At 40.9% G+C, this 24,757-nt stretch overlaps 1 protein-coding gene across 1 annotated transcript in view; it reads right to left on the bottom strand.

The window, feature by feature from the left end:
* Nucleotides 1-24,757, bottom strand: part of HYDIN (HYDIN axonemal central pair apparatus protein) — a 6,673,197-nt gene that overhangs the window by 1,270,247 nt on the left and 5,378,193 nt on the right. Inside the window, exon 65 of the mRNA XM_044079523.1 lies at nt 12,975-13,193. Coding sequence (XP_043935458.1) covers nt 12,975-13,193 — 219 coding nt within the window. The remainder of the gene's footprint in view (nt 1-12,974; nt 13,194-24,757) is intronic.

Below are 24,757 nucleotides of genomic sequence, written 5' to 3'. Positions count from 1 at the left end.
GGGAGGGTCATTGATATCTTTATGAATCTTCGGAATGCCCACCATTGTGGCCAACCTAGGATATTCAACTTTAATAAATTTATAAACCTCATTAATTATTCTCGCATCCAATGAATATTCCTCAATATATGAATCAATTCTCCGGTAGGCAATATGTAGTTCATTCCTAGAAATAGTAACATAATTTCCTGTACCATGTAAGATATCATAGATTTTTTGTGTATATATCATATTGTCATAGATTGCAATGCCTCCCCCTTTATCGGGTTTCATTAATCTTATGGTATTGTTGTTTCTCAAGGATTGGAGTAGTCCTTCTTCATCCAAGGTCAAATTAATATTACCTTTTAACTTTCTAAGTTCATTATACTCACTATAAATCTCTCTAGTGACAACCTTGTCAAAGGTGTCAATAACGGGGTGATTGAGAGGTGTAAACTTACTCTTAATGGACAAAGTATATCCAGTGTTCATACCGCTGTCTATACTATTAGCAGTCTTAATATTCTTATCTTTGAAAAATACCTCTAAATTGATCTTCCTAATATATTTTTTAAAATCAATCAGTACATCAGTTAAAGAGAATTTGGGATTGGGTATAAATTTTAATCCCTTCTCAAACAAGTTAAAATATGTCTTCGTAATCTGTAGATCCGTATAGTTATAAATATTAAAATGCCTGAATGTAGCAACTTTGCCTTCAACCACTACATCCTTGTCTCTATCATAATCACTTTCCTCATAATTTCTATCACCAATAGGTTTAATGTATGTAATAGGTGTATTTGATAAATTCAAATTACTTTCTATATTTGTCGATGGTATAACCTCTCTTATCGTGTCCCCCTGACATGGAAATTTGAACCTCTTCTCTGATATGGGGGGTAATTGCCCTCCAGGTGCGTCCGAAAATCCAAATGATTCTGCTTGACATAATTGTCTGCATTGGCAGAATCAATATCATCCCTAAGATTGTCGTTATACTCACTATTTTGTATCCGATTAATCTGCCCTGCATAGTAATTCTGTTTTTTCGGCCACACATATACTTGATGTTTGTGATACAATTCCCTATCCCTTTTAATTTTGTCCAATTTCCTCTTACACAGGTTGTCTGCCCATTTTTTGGCCTCGAAATATTGCTTATTGTATAATCTTTCCCAGTCCTTAAATAATAAATCACTCACAATCTGTGTATTCAAAACCTCCACTTCATGAATAATTTTACTCAATCTCTCATCATGATACTTCATTAATATACCTATAAAATTAAAACCACATTCATCAAAAAAATTGTTAAATTCAGTAATACTTGAATTGGTTAAATCAATACCCAGTGGCAGCTTGAAGAACCTAAGACCCTTAGGTACTATCTTGTATTCTAAACATTTCTGTAAATACATATTATCCACTTTTAATCCATTGATAGTTTTAAGTTTCTTCCCAAGAGAATATATCATGGACTTCAAGTTAACCTTTACAACACTATTATTCCCTTCATATGAAGAGACTACTTGATCGGAAACTTCAACACTGTCCACTTTAAAGTCAAAAGATAAAAACTTGTTAAATAAATCAGGATTTTCCGATCTGCTCGGGGGGTCTGTCACTGTCCGCGATGGTATACAATACTTGTCAGACCCCTTCACTGTATTTTCTGATTTGTGTGCTGTAACTGTAGAATAAGTCTTGGTAGGTAACATTCTTTTCTGTTTGGTACCTGTCCTTTTGGAATCAAAGTCATAGTCATAAAGGGAAAAATCAAAGGTGAAGTCAGAAATGTTGATATTACTGCTGGAAAGAGGGGCAGTAATGTCCAGTCTTTGTGTGGGACTATGATGTCCCGACTTCTGTCCATTGGGTATATCAATACTGTCATCAGAATGCTCTACAAAATGGTCTGTTGGCTTGTCGATACATTCGTTACGATTGCTGTGTACAATATCCTGTTGAATACTCGAATGTTTCACTTGACTAGTTTTAGCCCGGTTAATCCCTTTAGCCATACCCGACTGAATAACAGAAAAACCAGGTGGGCAAGAATCAAAATTGCTTAAAACGCTTTTGAAATCACTTTCACCATAAACATTGTTGTTAGCTAATGATGGTAATACTCCTTGTTTGGGTTCAATAACCCCTGATAATAATTTCGTAACAAGTGCGGTTAAATGTTTAACCTCACCTCTTAGTTCCGATAATTCAGTGTGAAACGCTTCCAAATTCCGTTTCCCTTCAGGTGCTAATTCCATTGCAGAGGCTGTTTGTAAAGCTGGCGCTGGATTACCATTGTTGTGTGTGCTACCGGCATTCTCGCCGGAGGCTGCCGAAGTAGGAGACGACATCGGAATCCAAACAGGTAAAGTGCAAACCACCTAAATGTACTACGGTACCACCAATAAGCGACAGTCCGGATAGACACCACGATCTCAAATCAACTGTTTAATCCACATAACGCCAAACAAACATAATCCAAGCAACAAAGACTTGAATAAAAACGACACAAAAGCAGGAATTAAACAACCAGGAAACACATAAAGATATGTATAGCAATGTAGCAGCAGTTAAGCGCTTTCAACCATTCATCAGCTGGTCTTCATCAGAACTGCTAAAGGAAGCGTTCAGTCAGTTTAAATCAACTTTATGGCGCCAAAACAAACAGATCCATTCTTAAAGATATATTCACATGTAAAAAATAATAGAAATAAAAATGAAAGTGATAATGATAATAATAATAATAGTAATAACCATTAGTAGCCAACAACTAGTCTCTATAATGCCCACTTGTTATACTCTCATGAATATGCGTTTTATTTAAAATTCACTTCTTCAAAATATTAAAAACTGTATTAAAATATGATATTGAGCTATACCATCCCTTTATATACATGTCCTATTGTTACTATCTGTGTGAGAATTGTGATAATTTCATTTGATATAAAAATACTATGATATAAATCTAATGTTGTTAATATTTATTATTAAAAATAATACCTTATTACTAGTGTAATATAAATAACTTACATATAAATGACAAACTTGTAAGTACAATAAATTGGTTGAAACCTATCCGATTAAATAGTAAACACTATATAATTCATTGTATATTATAATGTGTAGTTTACATCTTGTAATATTTGATCAATTAATAGAAATAAATAAATATATAACATACTATTTAGGTTAAAACTATAACTTGCATATGAGGCTGGTCAATCTTATGGGTCTGTAATTCCCCAGGTCTGTTGCTAGGCCACCTTTGTGGAGGGCAATAACTGTAGCTGTTCAACATTCCACAGGAACAAAGCTTGTTGTTAGACTATGACTGAAAGGGGTACTTAGTGGTGATACTAGTTCATGTTTTAGCCTGCTTAGAAGACAGCCTGGGATGTCATCTGATCCCATAGCAGCTGTGTCCTTTGCCTTGGACAGGGCTTTGAGGATCTGTTCTTCAGATATGTAAGGTGGGGGAGGAGTTTGTGGGAGGGTCTGTTGTAAGTTAAGAGCGGGATAAGGGAGTGAAACATATGTGGGTTCTACCCTTCAGGTTACGTACATAGCTGTAAAAGGCCTTACGGTTATCCCTGGCAGTACTTGCGAGTTTTCTCTCAAAGGAGCTCTTGGAGGATTTGACAAGTTGTCTTATTTGCCTGTTAAGGCTGAGGAGTGTGCTTTCCATTGTTGGGTCCTTGTCTTGGTTTTCTTTGACAGCAACTTTTACGTTTATTGTAGAGTTTGTTGATCCTGGACGTCCACCATGACAGCCTGATTTTACTTGGGGCTCTGGCTTTGATTCTGCCTGGTACAGCCAAGCTTATACACTTATACAAGTGCTTGCACAGGGCATTAGTGTAAGCTCTGGCATAGTTACCACTTTCAGCTTGGGGTGGGGCTTGGAATGCATTTATTCTTTCACCTAGGAGGGTATAGTTTACCTTGGTGAAGTTTTTAGTCTGATGTCACCCTTTGTGAGTTCTGGTGTTAATGTCAGTTGAAAGGTAACTGATTTGTGGTCACTTTTAACTAATGAGTGTCCAACAGTTGCAACAGTGCACCTGTTTGACATGTTGGTGAGGACCAGATCTAGAGGGTTTGTTCCTCTTGTCGGTGTATGGACAATTTGCTCCAGAGCATTTGAATTCACAAAGTCAAGGAACTTTTGTGCTAGTGAGTTTGGGCTAGAGTAAATCCCCCATAACCAGTGTGTTTGGTAAAATTTGCATTGTCTTCAGTTTGGTTAAGTAGGCTTTGTAGGTGTCGTGACCCATGCAGTGGGATCTATAACTGGCTAGGACTTGAATGGGGGTCTTATCCCCTGTAACCTGGACCTGGAGTAACTCCGTGGAGTTGTCCAGTCTAACTAGATGGCAGGTGAATTTATCTTTAATATAGATTGAAACATCACCTCCTTTGGTTTTCACCCATTCATTTTGTGGTCTAAAGGTGCAGAAGGCATTATAACCTTGCAAGGCCAGGGTACTCTCTGAGGCCTTAAACCAGGTTTCTGTGACTGCACAGACATCTACATCTTCTAGTGACAGAACTACTTCCAGGGAGTGCAGTTTTGGGTTTAAACTCCTAGCATTTAGCAGCATGACCCTTATTTTATTCTGACTGGTTAATTTCACATCAGTAATGTTGTTTCGAGACCTTGCCTAAAAAAGGCACCACGGGGGAGTCTTTGCCAGCAGTCAAAAGCTTAGGTGTGCCACGTGCAAAACATCTCTGGCTAAGCAGCGAGGTTAGTTGACTATGGATTCCTAGGCAGACATGAACTGGATCCCATTAGAATGACATCAAAACCTAAGCCAATTATTGAAATCAATCTTTTTTTTTTATACTGTGGTATCATTCTAGGTGAGGGTAGTATGCTGCTCAAGGTTAGGGACATACCTGCCTCAGACACATACTCAGAGAGCTTGACCATGTCTCTCTTCATTTAGTCCACAGAGGTACATCTCAGGTCATTCACACCAACACGAACTATGACAGAGTCATAACAGTACTTGTTGCTGAGAGACCTGAGTGCATATGTGATTTGGTGAATCCAGACAATGGACAGGCAGCTAACTGTGACTTTCTCCTTGTCCAACCTGATAAGTGGGACATCGGTGTGTCTCATTATTGAGTCTCCAATGACAAGAAAACTTGCTTTTTGAGTGTTATGCCTTACGGGCTTAGTGGGTGATACAGTGATCTTGGTATGTGTCATGTGTACTGTGGAGACTGTGTTAGCTGTAGCAGACTAGTGTTTTGTAGGTCTCTGGTGTTTCGGTAAGTTTTTCAAGAGAACCTCCACATATGTGATTTACGTGTTTGATGCGTACTATGTGTTTGAGTAGTAGTATGTGTATGAGTAGCGATATGTGAATATGCAGTTGTGGGTGAGCTGACAACCTTCTAAGTGTTACTGTTTTGAATGAGAAAGAGCATGGATTCTAGATTTTTGGTGTAAATACATCTCTCTCACTCTGTACTAGATTGTGTTATTAGTAGAGGGTTGTCTGTGTAAATGAAACAATTGCTACAATACCTCAAGAGAACCAAGTCAATAAGGTTGGCAGGAGAAACAAGGGTAGTCCAATTATCCATAATGCTAGGCTGAAGACTGTTGTCACAAGGGGTGGCTTTTTCAGAAATGATTATGGAGGAGCTCAGTGAATGGATATTTCTGCCTGGGTTCTGGGAAAATGTGTTGAATTTAACTGTCCAGCTTTGGTGCACAACTGCGTGGCAGTGTGTGGTGCTGTGTGACATGCAAACAAGCAGAAAACTGCACAGATGCAGGACCTAAATACTGGAAGCTAAAATTTGAAAAAACTCTAACAAAATTCAAAAGGACCAATTAGGATGCGTATTCCAAGCCCAAGACTGGCCTCCTGTACTAGTCAGATCCCAAACAACACAATTCTCTCACAAAACTGCAGATAAGCCTCTTACAATCCAAGATGCCCTGGAAAACATGCTCAGAACAAACAAACCACTACAGACACTTCCAGAAGCAGAAGGCCTGGATCTGGACTATGCTACAGCTACTAGCTACCCTAGTTTCAGCGTTGAACACTACAAAATGTTTAACACAGCAGAAAAATAGTAGTGAGACACTGAAAAAAAATTAAAACATCAGAAAATAAGCCAGAAGGCTCTAAAGAATGATTTAAACAGTTAACAGGTCAGTTAATTAAGTACTGCTTGGCAGGAAAACCAGAGCAGGCAAAACAGATAGCTTTAAAACAGTGAAAAAAATACCAGTAAATACTTAAACAGTGGAAACAAAAAAAAACTTGCTACACAGTGAAAACAGCAATAAAATTTTATTTTACGCAGTAGAAGAGGCTCCTAAGAGTGGCTAAACAAAAAGGCATTCCCCAGTACCTTCTCTGAAGCCTAAAAGGGTGGTTCTTCCATCCCTGGCAAGGCAACTATACAGCTGCAGAGAACGTACTTGACCATTAGTCTATTATGGCATCTTAAGGAGCAACACCAGAAGGACCAGCAGAAACAGAATAGTGGTCTGAGGAACAACTGTTGGCCACAGCCGTGTCACCCATTAGCATCTGAACCAAGAAGGAAGCTGTCTTGTAGACTAAAGCTTTTTGGGCAAGCTTTTTCTTCTTGCATATTGAGGAAGAAGCAGTAGTATTTGCTGGACCCAGCTTCATGTCCTGGCTGATAATAGAGTCTTTCCGGCAGACACTGGAGCTAAGAAGTGTTGGTGACACCTCCTTGATTAAAAACAATGTTACTAAGGTTCATAGTTGGGTACTAGGCTAACAACCAATTGGCATTCATAAGTCTAGCCCTACATCTCAAATCTCTAACAAGTCCTGGCACCCTCAATAAGTGTAAGCAGGGCTTGGGAGATGAAAACTTTACAACATGACTTGGGACATGAAACATTTACAAGCAGGGGTCTGGAAGATGAGCCTTTTACAGACCATCTGGGTCCATTAGAAACTTAGGTGCCAAACCAAGTATAACTTTCCTGTTTGCCATCCAGTTGTTCAAGTTATACTTGAATTGGGTTAGGAAGGAACTCTGCTTCACTTGGATGGGGAGTCTGTTCAAGAGAAGGGGTAGTCTCTGGGATACATACCTGTCTCTCCAGCAGGACCTATTTATATCACAGGCAAGGTTTAAAGTCTTTAGAATGTGTAATTCTGATGTTGTTTGTTTTGTGAATATGCAGGAGGTCCATCAGGGTGTGGTCTGGCAATGCTTTCTATGCCAGGCATAGAGCTCCCCTCAACAGCCTGTAGGAGACAAAATACAGAGATAGGACTTTGAGGCAGTGTGCATATCGCATGCTACTTGTGCCCCGAAGTCTTTTAGTGAGGTAAAGTCTTTTTTGCCACAAGCGCCAAACGCAGTTGCTCTAACTCCATGCAATAAAGTAACACATAAGCAGAACATTTTCCTCATAACAAATGCAAACATCAGGGAATCAGAGCAGATTTACTGCTGAAAATAGTGTTTACAGTTAGCATAGCTGAGAAGGGTCGTTCACAGTTTCTGGCAGAAAAGTAAACCTTCTTGTTGAAAAATCAACAAAACTCTCTATCCACTAAAGAAAGAGTTCCACAGAAAACTTCTGAAATAAAACATCATTTTTTAAAGGAAAAATACAATTTTACACGGACATTGCCTCAGAGATGTCTTATAATACAAACTGATGCTGTGATGAAAAACTTTCTTGTGACAAGAATTCTAATGGACAAAAATGCCTAACATAAATTATACAACAAAAGATCAATATTTTTTATAGACAAAAACGTATGGAAGGTAATTCCCAAAGGGGCATCAGCCTAGCTTAGTAGAATCACTAGCTGAATGTTGATCTCCCAAAGCCTGCAGAGGCGTGCTCTTTTCAGTGGCAAGACATTTCTGAATTATTTGGTATTTGATCCACTGTTTTTCTGCATCCATCATACATATCACTGGTTAGGGCACATAGAATGAGCCCTAAAGCTGACTGGCAGGTCCGATCCCTGACAGGATATCCTATATTTCTTAAAGTTACTGCAGCAGTGATGTAATGATGAACATCAAAGGTGGCAGTTTTCTGCATCCCAGCCTTAATATGTCCAAGAGATGGCCTTCCCGTTTTGGGAGACACTCATTGTCATGCTAACAAAGATTTAATTATGAAAGGGAACTTACCTTTGCAACTTACATTTTCAGAAAGCCCGGGTTAACATATAATTTGGCAATACACCACTAAGATGATGTTGCTGATTGTGGAAGAAAACATAATTTGAACAAAGCCCTGTGGGCCTTTTTCTTTTTTTTCTTTTTTACTGGTGCTCACCAAATGATAAATTATTGTTTATTAAGGAAAAACTTTTAGACTTCTTCAGAGAGTTAAGTCTGACATGGGCTGCTTTTCCTGTTCAGTATAAACATGCAGGCATCCTCCAACTTGTGCTATGGGGCAACTGTTGACAATCTTTGTTAGACATCTTAACTACCCTGAATTATTAAAAAATCATCAAAAGAACACTCTGAGAAATATATCAAGAAATAATTTTGAAGACTGTTCTTAGTGATCAGATTGAAAGAAGTGAGGAGGACCAATATTAGCTATACCTACTTAGGGACACAGCTCTGATGTTGGTAGCAAGGATGTGGGCTCTATAATATAAGATGATACGCCCAGATGACTGCTACTGCTATGAAGACCTTTAGCTTCCCTAATAGCAGAATGATCTTCCAGAAAAGTCCATGCAGAGAGACCCTTATAGATCCCCACAAGTTTTCTCCTTTCCCTTATGTACCTCAGCTAGTTAGGGTTCACTGCCACAAGAGCAAATGAAAATAGCTCAAGTGCAAGTTGTATGACATAAAAAAACTGAAGTACAAAATTAACAAAGAGCAGTGGATCTGTAACATATGTCAGCATAGTTAGCTGGAATTTTGTAAAGAATTATATGTCATTTTTATTTCAAACTGATGTGTACAGATGCTTGTGTCGAAAAATGTATTTGTAAAGTTGCTTGTGTTAAACATGTATCAACAGTGTGTCCTGCTGGACAGAAAATAAACATACATTTATATCAGACTCTACTGCTATAACTGAGGAAATGTATATATGTTAATAGAGGATAACGAAAGAGAAGAGGCTAATCTCAGTCCAGCTAACATTGAAAAATAGTGTGAAATTAAATTACTTAATTTAGGCCTTAAAGATAGTATCATATAGTTCTGATTGCAGCAAGAGACAAAATGTCTGGGAAAACAAGTACTAGGAAGCCTTCTGTATTGTCTTTAGCAGTGAAATAATTGCTAATCTGGAAGGGTAAAAGTCTGAAATCTTTTTATGCCTTCCAGAAGCTGCAATAGATCTTATCAAATCTCTATGTGTGTGTATTGTTGATGCATATGTGCGGGATTCTGGGTCAGTTGCTAGTTGGAAGGGTGGCCTAATGGTTAACGTGTTTGCCTTACAAACACAAGGTGTAGGGTTTGAGTCTCACAAGGGATAATTGGCTAGGCTTAAAATAGCTTGCAAGGGCAGTTAGCTTAGTGCTAATCTATGAACCTATCTATCTATGAATCTAAGAAGGGGGGCAGTATGGAAACCAGAAGTCAAATGACCAAATGTTAATGTTCTGTAATCCAAGGCAAATATGATGTTTTAATACTAGATGAGACTGAAGCTTCAGAGCACTCTGATTTTAAAACCTGACATAGAAGGATCCCTCACCTTCTTCATCTTTTCTTGCTCTAGAGTGACTACGGAATAGTAATTCTTTAGATCAGTCAGGAAAATATTGTGAGATTAGTTAAATACTGTTTTTCTGTATCTGTGTGAATCTATTCATCTGTGTTATTCCTGTGACTAAAAATCTGGTGTTTACTTAAATAGATATTTCACATTTTCATGTTCTTTTATTATTTATTATTAAATATATTTAAACTTTTCACTGTGGCTGGTCCTTTAGAGAATATTTTAACCTTTAAGAGTACTTATATCTATTTGGTGACTCTGTGGCCACTCCTGAATTACTGCAGTGGTCAAACACTACCACTGGTATTAATATTAATTTCACTCAGTATAATTGGGTACCCTTGTAAAAGCCTTAGAGTAGCTGGCTTTGGAGTGTCTGGTGGCAGTAATTACCTTATGGTCTGGGCAGAAGGGGGCAAAGGTAGTAAATCTGTGCCAGCCTTTCCCAGGTGTGTGTGTGTGTGTGTGTGTGTGTGTGTGTGTGTGTGTGTGTGTGTGTGTGTGTGTGTGTGTGTGTGTGTGTGTGTGTGTGTGTGTGTGAACTGCTTGGAACAGGGACACGAAGCACTGGTTTAACAGAGAGCGTGCTGGTGGACTTGGCTTGGACACTCAGCTTAGGACTCAACTCTACAGCTGTGCCAGTGGGGAGTCTTACTGGTGCCCAGGAGAGAGAGAGAGACCCAGACCCCAGACTGAATGTGTTCCCTGTGTTTTCTTAAGGGGAATTGTGCTTGATGCAGAGAGCTGCATCTGGAAATACTGTGTGTATCTATTTTTACTCCAAGTGAATGTCACTCTCCAGTGTCAGTGGTGAGGATTCAGGCTCAGTGATTACTAGCCCAGAGACGGGACGTCACAGGTGGCTAGAGTTTTTCTTGCAGTATCGTAAGGAATCCACTGATACTATAAAGTGAGCCTAGTTCCTGCTGTGTAGATTTAATGGCATGCAATATATGCTGATCATATCTGAGACTGTCATCTATTATAACGGTTAGAAGTTTACTGTGAGTTACAGTTTTAGTGAAGTATTATTTGCTGAATTTATAGTGAAAGATTGCTTTTGATTTTGGCAATTTTTTGAGGTAAAAAGTATTACTTAGTTTTCTTGGGGTTGAGCAGGAGGTTTGATTCTTTAAGCCAGGTTTCTACAGAGGAGAAAGATTGCCGGGTAATCTCTTGGAGCTTATTTATTGTTGAAGCTGCACATATAAATGTTGAGTCATCTGCATAATGAACTAAACAAGCATGGTAAGTGTAGGTGTGTAGGTCATTAATAAATATGTTAAATAGGAGAGGATCCAGGCTAGAGCCCTGAGGAACATTTGTAGTAACTGGTTGAAAGATGAGTAAGTTTGTTGCCTTCCAGACAGGTAACTAAGAAACCACTACAAGGAGTATTGTGAAAGTCCTGTTGAGGACAGTCAAATGAGCAGTTGCTGGTGCGAGATAGTATCAAATGCCTTTGACAAGACCAAGAACATGGTGGACACAAGCAGACTATCGTTTCTATGTTGGTTTATTATATCGGAAAAATGTAGTAGAGAAGTAGTAATGCTGCGCTGGAGCCTAAAGCCATTGTTGTGTTTCTAACAGCAGGTCATTTGAGGTTAGGTATTGCATCAGCTACATATGGATGCATTTCTCTAATATTTTTTTTTTGGGGGGGGGATTGCTATTGGTCTGCAGTTATTAAACTCCTGTAGTTGTGCCACTTTTGTGCAGTGGTATGATATAGGACTTTTTCCACAGTGATGGGACGTATATTTCTGTTATGGATCTATAAATTAGTATGGACACAGGAAAGGATATGACTTCTGCGGCCATGTTTAGGTAGTCTGATAGTTAGTATACAGCTAGAGAAGCAGTTTTTAGTTTAAGGAGCAACTTCCTAATGAGTGAGGTAGGTACTTGACTAAAAGTGAAGAGCTGTGGGTGGTTTTGATTGGACAGGGATAGAGAGAGGGGGGCATATACATATTAGTATCTAAGAAAGATAATACTGATTGTGTGAAATATTGTCTGTTTTTGGAGAGGGAGTGGTGGTCTTGCCAGGGTGCAGAAGTTCATTTAGTGATGACCAAAAAGGTTTTGGGGTATTTTTGTTGGTCTTGTAGGTTTGTATACTATGTTTGCTTATCCTGTTTGACATGGAGTTTTGCAAGGTTTCTATGATGTTTAAATTGATGGAAGGCATTTTGAGGTTTATTTTTATACCAGTTTTTCCAGGCTTTATCCATTGTTATCATGATTTTTTTGTTTCTTTTGTCAGCCATGGTACGGGGTTGGACATTACTCTTTTATTATATACCGGTGCTAGATTATTGAAAGTCTATAAGAATATGTTATTAAACTGTTCTACATCAGTATCTAGTCGCAGTGTTCTAAGTGCATTCCAGTTATATTGTTTTAGTTTTTCACTGAAAATATTGTTGCTGAAATTTGTTGTATTTCATAGTTGATTATAGATATATGTTTATCTAGGTTATGGTGAGTTCTAATGGCATAGGTTGGTATGTGGTCACTTATGCTACCTGAGGGGCAGACTACTTTTGTCAGTTTAATAGTAGTAATTTATACTACTAGTGGAAATCTGTCTGTGGCAACAGTGAATGTCCCCTACTCTTTTTGAATAAATTAAGTAAAATCAGATGGTGGTGATGGAAAAAGGAGTAGGGCTCTAATAGGGCTGAAAATTTAGCATGATTGCAGGGAAAATTATGAATATGTGTAAATATATTTGCATATCTATATATTTGTACATTTGTAAATATTTATAAATAAGACTTCTTTATTGTATATAAGTAAAGGACCCCCTACTCTTTTCAATAGATGCTGTGGGATCTTGTACATCTACCTAAGCTACCACCAGCTCATGCAGAAGGGACCTCAGCTTATCTTATCCGAAGGATGAACATACTTATGAAACCTGTACCATTATTACTGTAGTGTACTGCATCACAGTTTATTGGCACTATTCTCCTTAATGTCTTCTCTTAAAAGATAACAGTAGAACTAAATGTCAATAAAATGAGATAAGCAAATGAATAAACCATACATTAACCAAAACTATAGCAGGGTATCATTTTTCAAGCTTACTCACCAGACTTTCAAAGGAGATCCTTATCCTGCCTGTTTATCAACAAAATGACAATTAATGTTTCAATAAGTTTAATTTTGACACAGAACAAGTACATAGTGAAGGAACTGTTAAAGCCAAAGAAGCTGCCAGTACGACATTTAGAAAACATACCTTTTTCTTTGCTGGCCGTGGTGTTGTCTGAGATTTCTCACAATCGACCCATTTGACAGTACGCAGGCGGTCATCCCAGTCTTTAATCTGGTCAATGGGTTGCTGAAAACTGATTTTACAAATTTTACATTTTATTGTATTGTTATCAAAAAGAAGAGGGCTGTCTGACTTGAATGAGATGGTGATATCCTTTGCACAGGCAGCATGAAGATGACCAACCTAGAAAACAGTTTGAAATTCATAGTTATAACTACTACCCACACTTCAGGAACAACTTGAAATTTATCTTGATGTTACTAAAGAGTACAGTATCCAAGCTATGAGTACATACCATCTATTTCTTGCATTCTTATGCTGGGAAATGAACACCGTAAAACTGAACTAAGAAAATGTAACATCCTACTTAACAGTAAGTGTAATGAACTGAAGGGGTTAATCAAGTCAAATGTATATAAGTTGCATTCATTGCTGTACAATAGCAAACCCATGCTTCCTAGATCAGTTTCAGTTACATATTCCTACATATTTCGACATATACATTTATAAGAGATGTTCAGAAATACATACCACCTTATACTTAATATTTCAGTAGCTTTCCTGTGGAAGCTGGCCCTTAAATCAGCAGACATCAGGGAAAAGGGAAGTGCTTGAGTAATTTATTTGGCCATAACCTGATAGTGTTAAATTATAAACCGTCCATAGCATTCTCTTCAAAAAACAGTAGGTTTGTGATCAATATAAAGATAAATAAACAAACTAGTTAACCATACAAATTAAAAGTAATAGTTACATTAGTATATTTTGATTATTCTAAAACAGAGGTGGTTTTGATTGAAGTGTGCAGATTATGCTGGAAGTTAAAATACACTGCACAACATGCTTATAGTGCTGCTTTAGCATTTGTTTGTTGCTGGAACCATTTCAGTGCTTAAAATTGTGGTCAGTAAAAGGGAACATAGTATAACACAGGGAATGTACTGAAACAAACTTTCATCCTTTATTCTGTAACATATGTTAATAAGTGTCCCAAGTCATTAGGAAAGGACTAAAAAAACAATGCTGTGCCTTGTAAGAGTAGGTCGAATTTTCTAATCTACTGTATACTAGCCACTCCTGTACAGTACATTACAGAATTACCCCATCACCTCTGCTGTCTCAAATTGTGTGTGATGGCTTTTTGTAAAGCCCACTGTCTTGCTGGGGCATCATTCACTGTCTGTGCACCAAGCTACAGGAAGGGAAGGCAATTAATTCTTAAGAAATAAGATGACACAAACTATAATGAACCAAAGTTATTTTTCAGTATGACAGAAATATAATTTATTTGCCCATCCCTGGCCAAGAGATCAATTTCAAGTAGCACTCTCAGCGTCTAGTGGTAGGTAGAGAAGATGCCACTCTCTCTGGAATATGCAAAATACAGAATATGTGCAGTATAAACCATGTACTGCATATATGGAATACATGCCATATTATCACCATGTATAACTTTGCAACTTCAGCTAAGGATGCACAGCAAATTTTTAATAGCTATTTCTGGACTTGGCTTCTACCTGTACAGTCTGTTTTCCAACAATAACCACTGAGTTGTTAAGGTATGGAAGACAAGTAAATGATATCTTTATTTCGGGTCTATATCACTTCGACGAAACGGCAGAAGTTCGAACACCATATGTTCGAACTTCTAAACTCGAAGTGCAAAACCATCAAAGGTTTAGAACAGCAATTTTTTTCCCAGGGAAAAAAATCGCTGTTCCAAGAAACACACAGAGAACACAAGCACACCAAAAAAACAGCAATCCACACACATACACTTAAAATCCTACATCTAACCTTACATTAAACTGTGCATATGCTATCTATCCACTTACCTTAACTCAAACCCTAACCCTAAGGTTTGTCACTATCACACACTCACCTGACCCGCGCACTAACTCTAGCTCACCTATCCCGCCCTAACCCTAAAGTCTGTCACTATCGCACACCCACCTCACCTGCGCCCTAACCCTAACTCACCTATCCCATCCTAACCCTAAAGTTTGTCACTACTGCATACTCACCTCACCCGAACCCTAACCCTAACTCACCTAACCCATGCCCTAACCCTAACGTCCGCACAATCACACACTTACCTGAACCCGACCCGTAACTTTCCACCACAGTGCTGAAAATCGCGAAGCCACAGAAACGGCCCACCAAATTCTTTCCCAGAATTTGGTGTTCCGCGACTTCCTGATAATCAGTTTTTAAACTTCACAGTTCGAAGATATGGTGTTCGAATTGCTGAAGTTTCGATGAACTGATAGGAACCCCTTTATTTCTGTAGATGAAGACACAAAGTGGTTCTCAGGGGATTCATAAAGTGCAAAATCTATTATTCAGAATTCTAAGGAAGAGGATAAAAGAGTGCCAGCAATTTTTCTGTTTCACTGCAATGTCAGATATGACTCTAGACAAAAAAAGAGGATTGGTAGACAAACATCTCTGTTATGAAAGACACTGCAGAGTGAAAAAATGCCAATGACCTTGACAACCCTCTAAATGAATTAAGTGCCAATACTAGAGTTGTTTTTCAAGACAATTTTTTTTAAATATCACAGTTTTATTTAAACATTATACTTTACTTTGCAATATACATGCATATAAAATAAAATGTGGTTGGCATTTTGGTTAAAACCTTCATACATAATATGTACACTTTACAGCATCACTTTTTTTCATAAACACTTTGTAGATTCTTATTTACTGAATTCTAGCAAACTATCTTACACTATTCCTCTCGAACATCAGCATGTGCACTGGTTTCCATAAATGCCATTTATTTCAGTGCAATTTACTTTAACCCATCTCACAAATATTTGGCTTTGAATTACTTAACTTATTTTATAATATTCAGTTGTTCATATTTTATTTTTCTGACTTCTGTTTTCTTGTGATTGCTCTTCTTAACTGTTAAAACCTTACTATGCCTTGTGTTTTCCAATCCCAATCTCCAGTTTAAAAAAAATCCTTATTCGCTGCTACTTGTTCCTCCAACATTTGTATCAGAGCAGTCTGCAGGGAGTTTTTAAACTCAGTCAGATCTGTACATTCTCAAAATACATGTTCCCAATTCCTCACTTTTTCACTTTACCTCCCAAGCAACTCTTTGACTGGGAAAAATCCCTATGGAGTTTACCTGGAATGTAGCAATATAGTGCAGTTGTGTAAAATCTTACCATAACGGTAGATATCCTTTTCTTTACTGTTGCAGTATTTGTTACATTAGGGATCCCCTGCCAAGGGCAGCCTGACATCCACCCAGTAAACCAAAGCCTTAGGTTACTTTAAGGTACACCATATGTCACACATGTGCTCCTTGCATAGCATAGGGCATAAAGGCAAAGTCCAGATTTACTATCCTCAGAACTGACAGCCCCAGTAGGAACACCAGTCCAAGGATAAAAGAGGTAAGCAGTACATCCAGAAGAAATAGAAGTTATGTTCTTACCATAACGTTCCATGTTAGTTGTCTTCTTCTCGCCTTCTTCTTGCTGGATGGGTTTGGAGCCGACCTCGGCTCCGACTCGGCCACTGTAAAAGCTCGAGAGTTGGTTCCACCGGCTCGAGGCTCCCCTTATATCCCACAATGCTAGGCGTGAGTTACCTCAGATCTCGTTTGTAAGCTAACCCCAGCTTATAATAGTATGAGAATAACTATAAATAAGTCCACCTCTAACCAGGGAGAAAGAAGGGTGACCTATATCCTCATCCAGGAAATATGCACAACAGCATATGCCTAATAAAAGAGGTGGTAGAAAGAGAGGTCACAATCACAACTCCTCTAGGTCTGTCCAGGCCAGGGGCAGGAGGGTGGGAGAAGAAGAAGAGAAGAAGACAACTAACATGGAACGTTATGGTAAGTACATAACTTCTATATGTTAAGTTGTCTATCTCGCCTTCATTCTTGCTGGATGGGACCGTCCTAGCACCTTGTCCCGGGTGGCCTAACGGAACAGACTCCTGAGAACAGTGGAACCAAAGTTAGCTCTATGCCTAGAAGCTAAATCCAACTTATAATGAGAAATGAAAGTGTGAGGAGTAGCCCAAGTAGCCGCTGCACAAATGGTGTCAATAGGCAGTCTGTCTTGGAAGGCTATAGAAGTAGCCAAAGCTCTGGTGGAATGGGCCTTAGGTTTATTAGGCAGCTTTTGGTGTCTAATTTCATATACAAGGGAAATCAGAGATGTTAGCCATCTAGATAATGATACCTTTGAAACTGAAAGTCCCTTTCTGCCTTCTGCATAGGAGACAAACAGCTGGTCAGATTTTCTGAATTGTTTTGTTCTATCCAAATAGTACCTCAACTGACGATGAACATCTAGCCAGTGTAATTTTTGTTCAGACCTATTGGAATATTCTGGAAAAAAGACAGGGAGGTCAATGCTTTGATTTAGATTTGACGTCGAGACTACCTTAGGCAAAAAGGACGGGTTCGTTCGTAAGGATACCCTGTCCTTATGAAACAATAGATAAGGAGGTCGACAGCTGAGTGCTTGAAGTTCTGAAACTCTTCTAGCTGAAGTAATAGCTACCAGAAAGAGAGTCTTCCATGATAGCAATTTTAAAGAACAGGAGGCTGCAGGTTCGAAAGGGGGAAGAATCAAAGAAGTAAGAACTAAATTTAGGTCCCAAGGAGAAGGAGGATTTCTTATAGGAGGTCTGAGAAGAAAAACTCCTTTCAAAAAGGCTTTGCAAAGCTTGTGGGACATTAAGGCAGACTCAGAAATACCCACATGAAAGTTAGAAATAGCTGCCAATTGAACTTTAAGAGTAGAGGAGATGAACCTGCATGGAAGAGTTCAGCTAGAAAATCAAGGACTATTTGGATGGAAGCAGTGAAGGGATCTATGTCCCTTCCTTGAGCCCAATATGTGAAGCGTTTCCACTTACTCAAATAAATCTTCCGAGTGGAAGATTTATGGGAAGCTATCAAAATATCTCGAACGGAGTGAGATAATTGAGGCAGCCTGGCTAAGGTTGGAACTGGAGGAACCAAGCAGTGAGGTTCAGAGGAGAGGGAGCGATGTAACTGACCCGACTGATGGATCAAAAGATCTGGAACTAGGTCCAGATGCCAAGGTCGCTCAATAGAAATTGATGTAGAAAGGGGAACCACACCTGTCGAGGCCAGTAAGGAGCAATGAGGATCAATGAGGCCTTCTGAGCGATAGCTTTCTGTATCACTTGAGAGATTAGTGGGAAGGGAGGAAATGCATACAGAAGTCCCGGGCCAAACTTGGACTAGAGCGCCTCTGCTGGGTTGGCCTGGTAAAGGGAATAGAGTGAAATAATCTCTGCACTTGCTGTTTTGGGGAGTAGCAAAAAGATCGCAGCAAGGCTGACCCCACTTGAGGAAAATTTCTCTCACAACAGAGTCTTTCAGAGACCACTCGTGAGGCATGAGGATAGCTCTGCTCAACTTGTCCGCGATTTGATTGGACTTCCTGGGGATGTGCGTTGCTATCAGAAACCGCTGAGAAGAAATCGTCCATTGCCACAATCTGAGTGCTTCTCGACACAGGGTAGGACCTGGTTCCGCCTTGTTTGTTGATGTACCACACTACAGACATATTGTCTGTCTGGATTGCAATCGTTCCCAAGGGAAGAGAGTCTTGAAGGGCTTGCAACGCTAAAAGCACTGCTCTCATCTCCAGAACATTTATGTGCAAGTGGCATTCGTTTGGTTGCCATGTGCCCTGGACCATCCTGCCCTGATAATGCCCCCCCCACCCGATCAGGGAGGCGTCCGTTGTCAGAGTAGCAACTGGAGGGGGTGGAACAAAGGGTCTTCCCAACAAGAGCTGAGGGGAAGACATCCACCACATGAGATGATTTCTGCGCCTGCGTGATCATAATGGTGTGGGACATTGGAAGTTGCTGGTATGACCATTGTGTAAAGAGCATCCATTGAAGGATTCGCATGTGGAATCTGGCTAATGGAAGCAGAGGTATGGCCGCCATAATTCCCAACACTTTCAGCACTAACCTGGCTTTGATTCTGTTGTTGTTGAAAAGGAGTGAGACCAGTTTGTGTATGTCTGTTATTCTCTGATCTGTTAGTCTCGCAGACATGTCTACTGTGTCTAGATTTGCGCCTATGAAGGTAATAGTACGACAAGGCGACAAAACAGACTTTTCGCAATTTATTGAAATGCCTAACTTTTGACAAATGCGAAAGGTGTAATCCCTGGCCATCAGAAGGAGATGCTTGGTGGGAGCTGTGAGGAGCCAGTCGTCCAAATATGGAAACACCTGGAATCCTTGTCGTCTCAGGTGAGAAGCTACCACTGCCATGCATTTGATAAACACCCGGGGGGCAGTGGTGAGACCAAAGGGCAGGGCCCTGAATTGAAAATGACTGGTTCCCAGCCTGAAGCGGAGGAATCTTCTGGAGTGTCTGTTCATTTTTATGTGATAGTACGCATCCTGAAGGTCTATAGAGCACATCCAGTTTCCTTTTCCCAATAGGGGAAGGATGGACTGCAGCGTGACCATCCGAAATCTTGTTTTCTTGACTGATCTGTTCAAGATACTGAGATCCAAAATTGGTCTCCAGTCCCCTGTTTTCTTTGGAACTAAAAAGAACCTTGAGTAGATTCCGGATCCTTGCTGGTCTGCTGGAACTGGTTGAACTGCTCTTTTTGCAAGCAGCTTTGAAATTTCCAAAACCGCTAGATCCCTTTGAGCGGGTGGAACATCTGGAAGGGATTTTTTGATTGGTTCGAATGCGAAGAAAGGGATAGAATAGCCTTCGAAATGACGGACTGTACCCATTTGTCTTGAGTCAGGGATAGCCAGGCTTCTGGGTACAATGACAATCTTCCCCCGACTGCCTCCGAAGGTGGGCAGTCGGGCAACACCTCAGGGATGCTGAAAGGGCTTATCAGAGAAGGCTTCTCGATTGCCCTGGTTCTGCGGAGCCCCCCTGCCTCGAGGGTGACGTCTACCATTGTTATTCCCGCCTCTGCCTCTGGCGGGGAAACGACTTTGTGCATCAGGCGAAGTCCCTTGAGATTGTTTACGGAACCACATTTTCCCACTTTTCTGGCCTTTGGGGTAAGGCCTAGAAGGAGTAGAAAAACGGACTCCGACGGCAGAAAGAGTCTTGCCATCAGTCTCGCACCTAGTCAAGGTTTCTTTCACTTGAGGACCAAAGAGAGATGATCCATCAAACGGGGAATTAGTGAAAGACGTCTTGAAGGGGTCCGCAAAATTGCATAGCTGCATCCAGGCATGCCTACGTAAGGCTACACCCGTCCCTGCGGCCCTACTCGCTCCATCAGCCGCATAAGAAAGGAGGCGCATGGAGGAGTTGGCTATGGAGTTAAGGGTAGCCAGCTGAGTGTTCATCTTATCTTGAAAACCCGCAGCTGTAGGGTCCTTCAACATGTCACTCGCTTCTTTAATCAAGTCCCTTTGAAGACGAGTAAAATGGCACAGGTAGTTCAGCGAACGCATAGCAAATGTCGCTGACGAGAACATCCGCTTCCGCACCTGTCCATGGACCTAGATTCCTTGTTAGGTGGATGGACAGGTACTGAAGGATCAGCTAGTTCCTTCGTAGTGGCAGCAGCTACCACCATAGCATCCACAGAGACTCCTTTTGTCAAGAACTGTTTGTCTGCTGGTGCCGTTATGAATTTTGAGGGTCTCCTGGGAGTGGGGTCCACTGAATCAGGAGCCGTCCATGCCTTTTTAGCTACCACCTGCATGAGGGGTCAAAGGGGAGACACCCAGGAGGTGGAAGGGCGAGAGCCAAACGCCTCAAGGTACACAGATTCATCCTCCGAAGGGTTGAGGGCTGGCCAATTTCCCTCTGTTTGAGGATTTCGAGAATGTCTGCAAAGAGACATCTTCAGAAGGGGAACGGGGAACCCTCGGAATCATCTAAATCTGTGTCAGATGTGATGGACTCAGGTGAGTCAATGTGTTTCCTCTTACACTTCCTCTTCCGAGGGGCTCTTCTGCCAAATCAGGAGAGGCCTCGGAAGAGGATGAAATCCCACAGGGGTTCCTGAGGAGCTGGCTCTCTGCGGTCCGGGATGAGGGAGTGAGTCGACTTGACCTGAGGCACCGTGAGGGAGGGGCGGACGGAGCCGACTGTGGAGTAGAGCCAGTCTCTAACACTCCGCATGACCTCGAACGCACCCGTCAGGCAAAGCCAGAGGTCCCCGCTCCGAGAAGCTGAGAACCTCCCTCGGCACCGACAGTGATGGCTCCGAGGCCGATGGAGCCGAACTCACCAGCGCCGAAGCTCCGAGAGGAAGAGCGGGGTCGGACAAGGGTCCGATGCCACTCACCCCCTCGGAGCCGACGAGGGAAGTTCGGCGCCGAGATTCTTCGAACGAAGAAATCGAGCCGACGACGGAGCCGAAGACATCTGTATCGGCTCTGACGCTACCACAGTCTCGGTTCCAACGCCCGGCCCGAGCTCAACGGAGTCGGAGGAGGAACATATTGATGGACAGGGGCAGGCATCGACTGATGAGTCGGGCTCTGAAGCATTTGGGCCAGTGCCTCGGACTTAAGAAGTCGACTCACTACCCTCTGAAGGTCATGATCCGACAGCCTCGATGACCTAGAGGAGTGAGATTTATGGCTCCGTTCAGACAGCAGAGGAGATGCTGGAGCCGAATGAACGGAGCCAAGGGATGGTGACCTAGATCTCTTCCTAGATGTCGGCTCAAGGTCTGGTCGGAGCCGACAGGGAATCTACTACCTCGGCTCCAGCCGGAGCCGAGGGAACCACAGAAGCTGTAGACTCATCGGCTCCAGCGAGCCGATGGCAGACATAGGTTTTGTAGCTTTAGGTCTCGGCTCAGTAGCTGGAGCCGAGGACCTAGAAGCCTTGGAGGGCTTCCCAGAGACAGAAAGGGAATCCTCAGGCTTAAGTAGACCCTTCAGGATCAACTTGTTCTTTCTTTCCTGCAGGACCCTGGGGCTGAAGCCGTGGCATACAGCACAGGAGTCCTGCAGGTGCAAAGGCCCCAGGCAGTAGACACAAGAAGTGTGACCGTCTGTCAGAGACATTTTCTGACAGCACGCATCACACTTCTTGAAGCCTGAGACCTTTGTGTCTTTAGACATCCTAGACAAGAAAGTGTAACCACACACACTCAGTCAGACACACTGATTACACTAATCTTATTTTAAAACTCAAAAATAAAACAATTAACTAAAAGTTTTAATTAAGAGCAACACACACACACCACTAGGGAATGGGGAAAGGCCAGAAGGCCCGAGAGAGAACTTTAAAGTTCTTGTGGGAAAAAAATGGGATTTTCCGAAAAACAGGAGTAGAAATCCACTAAACTAAGGGAAAAGTATTTAAACTTAAAAATATAGGGGTTTAAGTATTCTAACTTTACAGAAATACACTTACCAACAAGCCGGTAGAAAAACCAACACCTCGATCGCTGTAGCGGCAAACGAGATCTGGGGTAACTCACGCCTAGCATTGTGGGATATAAGGGGAGCCTCGAGCCGGTGGAACCAACTCTCGAGCTTTTAGAGTGGCCGAGTCGGAGCCGAGGTCGGCTCCGAACCCATCCAGCAAGAATGAAGGCGAGATAGACAACTTAACATCAATGGATCAGGGGGAGGTAGGAAGGAGTGAATACTGCAACAGTGAAGAGGAGGACATCTACTATTATGGTAAGAATTTACAGAACTGCACTATGTCCTCCCATTTCACTGTTGCAGTATTCATTACATTAGGGAGAGTGCCAAAGCTCAGGAAGAAACTTTGGAGGAGGAAAGACCAGCACAGCCCTCTAGAAAGCCATGAAGGATGGCCCAAGCAAAAACAGCTCTAGCTCTGTAGATTCCATCCAACTTGTAGTGCATGGTAAATGTATGCACAGGAGTATTGCCTCAAGAATAGAGTTAACCCTTGAAAAAAGCACCAGAAGGAGCCACAGATCTAGTAGAATCAGCCTTCAATGGATTAATAAAAGCTTTTACCATGAAAGTAATACCAAAAGAAATAGCTTTTGAGATCCAAAAAGAAAAAGCTTGCTTGGATACAGCTAATTCTAAGGACCTAAAATAAAAGGAAACAAACAGCTGACCAGATTTCCTAGTAGTAGCCAAATAAAATCTGAGTTGTCTATGCACATCCAATGTGTGCAGCACTTTCTCACTTGCATTTTGAGGAGAAAGGAAAAAAAAGTGGTAAATGAACAGACTGATTAAAGGACAACTCATTCACCCCTGTGAAAGGCTGGCACAGGTTTAGTAGCTATGCCCCCTTCTGCCCAGACTATAAGGAAGTTATCACTGCCACCAGCCATGTCCTTATCAGCTAATTTAAGGCCCTTAACAAAGGATGTCCAATCTTACTGTGTAATGTTACTATCAATACAAATGGTAGTTTGACCAAGAGCAAGGCTATTAGGAGTGGTGGCCCACAGTGTCACTAAATAAATAGGCAAGTGCTCTCAGAACTTAAATGTGTCTCACAAATATCAGCCACAATGAAAGGTTTAAATATATTTAATAATAAATACTAAAAGAACAAGAAAACACTCACAGTTACATCAGAGTCCAAAATCACAGGAAATATTTAAAACAACATTGCAGGACACCCTCAAATAAATAGAGAAAACGTCTGAACTATATTTCACTATATTCCTGACTATATCTAGAAATTACTATACTATAGTTGATTTACTAACACAGCAACAAGGCAGATGTGGTGAATGGGTGTTCCAGTTGGTGCTGTCAGGTCAAAGACAAAATATAAAATGCTCAGTCTCTCTCTCTCTCTCTCTCATAGTTCTTAAATTAATATCCCAAATATTACTGCTGGGCTAGCTTGCAGAATGACATCACGTCTTGTCATGACTCTGTTCCAGGTGACCCCCCCCCCCGATGCAGCTGGTAGCATTTAGCATCTACCTGTGAAAATACATAAACAAGTACTTTTCTTAGATCTAAGGCAGATCCTGGAAGTCATAAAACAAGAAACACTTCCAAGACAATACAGAAAATTTCTAGTTGTAGACATTGTGTTTGTTGCTGCACTGAAACTGAGAGATAAAATCCTTTTATTACGTGGTCATAAAGTCCCACTCATCACGATTCAAATCTAGAGGTTCCCTCAAACTATGCCCATACAGTAACACAAAGGGTGAAAAAAAACCTGTGAATTCCTTGGGAACCTCTCTGTAAGCAAAAAAAAAAAAAAAAAAAAAAAAAACAGATGGGCAAATATTTATCCCACTCCCTCTTAAAATGGTCTGCAAATAGCATGGTCTTTAGTGTACAGTTTAACCTCTCAACCAGACCATTAGTCTGGGGATGGTAAGGAGTGGTCTTTAGGTGCTTCACCCCACAGTGCTTCCACAGACAAGCCAGTAGGTCTGATATGAAATTGGTACCTCTGTCAATCAATATGTCTTTTGGGAAACCTACCCTGCTGAAAGTCTCTAACAAAGCATTTGCCACCTTTTCTGCCTAAATGGAGGACAGAGCCACCACCCCAGGGTATCTGGTAGCAAAATCTACTACCACTAGGATATACCTTTTCCCTGTGGAACTTGGGGTAGTCAGAGGCCCCACAATATCCATGGCTACCTTCTGAAATGCTCTTCAATCACAGGCAAAGGCATCAAAGGAGCCTTCACCTTGTCTCCTGCCTTGGCTACTTTTTGGCACTGCTCAAAAATCCTGTGGTACCATCTTACATCCCTGGAAATCCCAGGCCTATAAAGGTTCTGCATAATATGTCTCTTTGTATG

The sequence above is a fragment of the Protopterus annectens genome, chromosome 8.part0 (assembly GCF_019279795.1).
Source record: "Protopterus annectens isolate FY-2018-M chromosome 8.part0, PAN1.0, whole genome shotgun sequence".
NCBI classification, from domain to species: Eukaryota; Metazoa; Chordata; order Ceratodontiformes; family Protopteridae; genus Protopterus; species Protopterus annectens.
This window is presented reverse-complemented; position numbering and strand designations above follow the sequence as displayed.